Below are 5,561 nucleotides of genomic sequence, written 5' to 3'. Positions count from 1 at the left end.
GTCCGGAGACCGGGAACGTCGGCCCTTTCGGGGACTCGAACTCATGGTGCGCGTCACCGGGTGCAACGAGTCCGCAGAGAGCGGAGAAGACGCACGGCCAAGCCCTTCAAGGCAAGGTGGTCGGGGAACAGCCCACTCTCAGGGTCATGTCTCTTCCGCTGGAAGCGCCAAGAAAGGGTGGCCCTTTCAATTTCCTTTGAAAGCTCCGTCCCGACCTGCCTCCGGCTTTCAGACCGAGGACCGCCAACGGTGGCATCCAGACTCGTTCCACTGCCTTGTCCACCGTTGCCCCCTCCGGCGCCCCTCTGGCTATTCTCGGCTTCCCCGCGATCCTCTGCCCGTCTCCCAGGCTTCGAATTCCACCCGCTCCCCCATCACCGGCGTCCAGTGACAGGTCTACAGCGCCCGCTCTTATCCGCTGATGCCCGAATGCATTCAGACACTTTTACGCTTCCAACGCCAAACTCAACCCCCCGCACCCCTCTTTCTCTCTAAATCCCAGCTCCTCCACCCGCGTCATCTGATTCGATTTAAATCATTCTCATCCAAACTTGCCTCTTTATCACTGCTATCGCGCAGTCCCGGCTCTATTGTCTCTTTGAGCTGCATTTGGATCACAGGTGAGACTGAAAGCACCGCAAACCCACCCCCCCCCCCCCCCCCCCAAAGTGGACACATTCTTCCCCTCGCAGCGTTTCAAGACACGGTTTCCAGATGCCATCTGTAGTCCGCAATCCGCTGGCCAGGAAATCCGGCTGCATCCGCCTCGAGTTTGACCGAAAGAAAGGCGTTTGTGTAACCCCGCGATGTCACGGATAGAGCGACCTGTCTGGTTCCAGGGATCGTCACCGCGGAAAGGAGTCAGAAACACACACACACAGAACATGGTCAGTGGGTTGAGATAAATGAACATCGCCATGAGGTTTTGGCATCAACCCGCAGCACTTTTCCTCTCTCGCCAGACTGTCATTGTCAATAGGAGGCTTTCCCGTCCCATGAGTATGAAACCGTCCAAATGCAAAATGAAGCTTATTAGTAAATTAAAGCGGCCACGATTCTATTTCATCGACGGCACCGGGCGCCCTGCAGAGTCACGCCCTCCACTTTAAAAGGATCAAGCGACCAGTGCTCAGGGTGGATGGATGGATGGATGGAAGGGAGGGAAGGGTGGGCGTTGTTCATCCTTGCCTTGCGGGATTCAAGTTCGCGGAGTGGATGTGCCGCTGCTCTTTGCGATGCAGAAACTTCCTCGTGTGGCAACGCGCACCTTACGCCATGCGGCTGAACTTGGGGCGTGAGCCGCAGCACAAGAACTCCACCGCACCGCCCCGCTCCCACCTCGGGCTGGGGACTGGAGGGGGGGGGGGGGAGCCCAGCTGATCTCCAGCGCTGATTGGCCGGGCGGCTGCTGACGTCAGGGTGTGGGAGCTTTGTAAAGGTTTGAGGAAATACAGTTGCGAGAGTTCGCCTGTCGAGGTGCGAGTCGACAGCCTTGTCCAGGGTGGTGGGGTGGGGGCTTCGGCCGAGTTGGTCCGGAGAGTGTCGCTCTTGCCCGTGCTCGGACAGAAGTTGCCCCTCCCCTCTCTGATTTCCCCCCACCTCTCTGAGTTCCCCCACCCCGCCGCCGGACTTAGCCCAGCGAACAAGCGGGCGAGAGATGTGACCGCGATGGAACTTTGCGGCCAGTCGGACCTGAACCGATCCGGGGAGGCGAATGGATCGTCTCGGCAGCTGCTTCCTCCTCACTATGCCCCGGCCGCCACCGCCCTGATCAGCCTGGTGGTCACCTTCATCATCCTGCTCACCATCGTGGGCAATATCCTGGTGGTGGTGGCCGTCTTCACCAGCAGGGCTCTGCGGCCACCCCAGAACCTTTTCCTGGTGTCACTCGCCTCGGCTGATATCCTGGTGGCCGCCCTGGTCATCCCCTTCTCCCTCGCCAACGAGGTGATGGGCTATTGGTACTTTGGGAGCGTTTGGTGCGGGATCTACCTGGCTCTTGACGTGCTCTTCTGCACCTCGTCCATCGTGCATCTGTGCGCTATCAGCTTGGACAGATACTGGTCAGTCACTCGCGCGGTAGAATATAATCTGAAAAGGACACCCAAACGAATTAAGTGCATGATTACCATTGTGTGGCTCATCTCAGCAGTCATCTCTTTTCCACCTTTGGTGACGATGGACACTAATCGTAGCAAGCAGGGATGCTGTGAACTCAACGATGACACCTGGTACATCCTGTCATCTTGCATAGTGTCTTTCTTTGCTCCTTGTGTGATCATGATCTTGGTCTACTTCCGCATCTACAGGGTGGCGAAGCAGAGGACATCCGTCGTTGCGGTGGCCAAGAATGGCGTGGACAGGAGGTCTTCCCAAACGGAGACGTGCTTCGCAGTCAAGGGGAAGGTCGAGCCAGACAGCCCCAGCAGCCAAAGTTCCTGCAGCAACCAGAGGCAGGAAGAGCTGGAGGACATTGACCTGGAGGAGAGCTTCTCCTCCGAGACCAAGGCGAGAAACTGCCGAGGCTCCAACCCAAGGAACCTGCAGCCTCCTGGCTGTTGCTCCTCGGCGCAGCAGAACCGCCTGTCATGGGCGAGCAACCGTGCCTCGCAGCTCTTTGAGCAGAGAAAACGGCCCGTGTCGAACCTGACCAAAAGCAAGGTGGCCCAGCTGAGGGAGAAACGCTTCACCTTTGTGCTGGCAGTGGTGATGGGGGTCTTTGTGCTATGCTGGTTTCCCTTCTTCTTCACCTATAGCCTGAAGGCTATCTGTAGAGAGAGCTGCTCAATCCCTGACCCCCTCTTCAACTTTTTTTTCTGGATTGGTTATTGCAACAGTTCTCTAAACCCAATCATCTACACCATCTTTAACAGAGACTTCAGGAAAGCCTTCAAGAACATCATTTTTAAATCAAACAAGCGTACTCTGTAACTAACTGCGTGTTGTCCTGATGAGTGCGGACGATGTTATATTTTGCTGTCCATGTTTCAAGCTAATGTTTTAAAAAAAAATAAAACCCACAAAAAGATAAATTTGTTTCTAAAATCTCAGTTGGATTTTTTTTTTTTAAAAACTTCCAGAGAAGGCGAAATAGAGGTATTTATTTAAACCTGTGTTGTAGAGATATTGATTTGGATAACTTACTGCATGATTTTTGTATGAAACGTGTTTGAGTTGGGTGAGGTTGTGGACTGGGCTGCCACACATTTTCAAAGATAAAGTGGTGATGTTCGGTGGGTTGGAGTTATCACTTCCTTTTTAAAAATATATGTATTTGAGTTGGGTTTGCATTTTGCAAATTACTGTTTATTTCCCTACAAACAACATCTCTTAATGTGCTGTTTATATTTTTGAAGAGTGATGGCAGAGCCAGAATAAGATAGACTGATAGGAATTGGTGATAAAATAGATTTGGAGAGTTTTGGGTTCAGTCAAGCAGCTCAGGGTCTGAATTTAGATGAAGGCATTTAGAAGCTGTGCGCTTGGTGGGCGAAACACGGAAGTCTGCAGATGCTGTGATTGTAGTAAAAAATACTGGAGGAGCTCAGCCAGTCATTTCTCTGCCTATACGATGCAAGGGTCTAGACGCTACAAAGACTTGCCTGAGTTCCTCCAGTATTTCAGTGTGCTCAGAGGGTCGTCATTTACAAGGGACAAACATTAACTGAATAAAGTTTCTTTTTAATTTTAGGATAATCAAAAATCATTAATCTATGTGATTTGGGGATCAATTATAATACCCGAATAATATTGTTCAAAATATTTAAGATTGTCTTTTTCAGCAGGTTGATGACTTTTCAAAAGGTAACTAATTGCATTATGCATCACTTGATGTTCAGATCAACCAAGGTGGTGAGATACATTTGCCTATATTGCAATCCATTTGGTACACCAGTGATTTAATCTATCCATTTCTCTTTGTGAATCTAATACAATTGAATAAACTTAATAAAGCTAGAGAACAAAAAAATACCCGTGATAGGAGGAGGTGTTTCATGTCAATGTCATGTTGTATCTGTTGCAGGATTTATACCTGAAATGTGATTGTACTTAGAAATATCCCATATTAAATCTATGTTCTCTGGAGTCAAAGGGTTAATGGATGCTTATGTCGTAACTTGATTTTAAGATCAAAGTGTTGTGGTAGAAAGTGTGGCATCAATTTTCTACAGTTTTGTATTTGACTAATTTTTAACTTTATATTGTCATGTACTGTTGATTATTACATTTTCTTCAAGTGCTGTTTTTCCAAAAAAAGATATGATGACCACAATGACTTCCTTTTCAGTTGATTTTCAATATACAAGGGCTCTTAAATCTGGATAATACAATGCTGTGCATATTGGTGCTTAGCTTCCTGCTTTGATAAAAGATTCCAATCTAAACAAAACAAACCTGTCTGTCTGCTAATCTTCCCAAAGCAAAGCACAATGTACATTAATTAACAATAGCACCTTTGCAAAGGATAACATTTTGTAAAGCTATAAATATGCAAATTAAATTCAAAGTGAATTCCAGTGGAACCTTTGTATTAAAAAAAAGTCTGAGAGTGGTGAGAATGTGCAACGTGGAATAGCTAAGATAGATAATGCTGATTCATTTAAGAGCATGCTGAAGAAAAATATGAGACAATGTGGACTGAAAAGAAATAAGAAGATGAGATGAAGTGCAAAGTAAGTGGGTTCATAGCCCAGAAATCTCAGTCTGAGTGGCCCATTTCTGTTCTTTAACAATCCACGTACTGAATGAATGTAAATTTCCTGCAGAATTGTAAAAGCAGTCCTGGGTTTTCTCCAGGGATAAAATGACGCAAATCCTATTAACCCTTCAAAACTAAAATGATCTTTTGCCAGTTACCAACCACAAAAAGAATCAAGGTTTACGGACTTTACATGTTTATAAGATTTTGTAAATATATTTCACATCCTTATCAGTTCAATTGATATAATATATGTGGGAATATGAAAGAGGTACAGGAAATTGTGTAATAATAGGTCATATGTGATCGATAAAAGAGAAAACCTGTTTTTAAAAACAAAATAATAATAATGTTGCATTTTCATATTATTTTTATGCTCGATTTTTTTTTCTTAATCCTAGGAACATTTCCAAAAATAGTTTAAATTAACCACAATGTGACAGGCTTTTCACATGATAATATTTCAGTGAAATTGTTAATATTTCACAATGTTTCTTCAAAAATAACCAGAGGTTAGAAGCGTGAGAACATACTGTATTTTATAGTGTAATATTTGTATTAAAAATCTAACAGAACCAAATATGTTGATTAAATTACATAAAACAAAGGAAAACAAAAATACTAAGTTTTAATGTTAGATGGAGCTCAGTGAAATGAAAGCTTACTACTTTGTAAGTGGTTCAAGTTAAAAAGTTAACTGCATTATAAGTTTAATAAGTGCATTTAAAACTTGAACTTTGAAAATCTTGGTAAATTGTAACTCATCATTTGATTAGAAGAGTTTAGATAGCTACGGAATGAAATTTAATCTGTATCTGGTTGGGTTATTTCTAAAGTAGTTGAGGAAATTGTATTTTAGATC

General features: G+C 45.4%; 1 protein-coding gene across 1 annotated transcript; it reads left to right on the top strand.

The window, feature by feature from the left end:
• The first annotated feature begins 1,384 nt into the window (after positions 1-1,384).
• On the top strand, positions 1,385-4,092 carry adra2db (adrenergic, alpha-2D-, receptor b). The gene is made up of 2 exons (XM_069899170.1): positions 1,385-2,063; positions 2,310-4,092. The coding sequence occupies exons 1-2, from the start codon at positions 1,669-1,671 to the stop codon at positions 2,929-2,931; spliced, it is 1,017 nt and encodes a 338-aa protein (XP_069755271.1). The 5' UTR covers positions 1,385-1,668; the 3' UTR covers positions 2,932-4,092.
• The last annotated feature ends 1,469 nt before the right edge of the window (positions 4,093-5,561 follow it).

The sequence above is a fragment of the Narcine bancroftii genome, chromosome 9 (genome assembly GCF_036971445.1).
Source record: "Narcine bancroftii isolate sNarBan1 chromosome 9, sNarBan1.hap1, whole genome shotgun sequence".
Classification (NCBI taxonomy): Eukaryota; Metazoa; Chordata; class Chondrichthyes; order Torpediniformes; family Narcinidae; genus Narcine; species Narcine bancroftii.
This window is presented reverse-complemented; position numbering and strand designations above follow the sequence as displayed.

What these genes read in the sequence shown, in the direction of transcription:
- adra2db (XM_069899170.1), top strand. Translation starts at nt 1,669, where the DNA reads ATGGAACTTTGCGGCCAGTCGGACCTGAACCGATCCGGGGAGGCGAAT. An exon ending in ATCAGCTTGGACAGATACTG is followed by an intron (nt 2,064 to 2,309) that starts GTCAGTCACTCG and finishes CCGCATCTACAG; the next exon opens with GGTGGCGAAGCAGAGGACAT.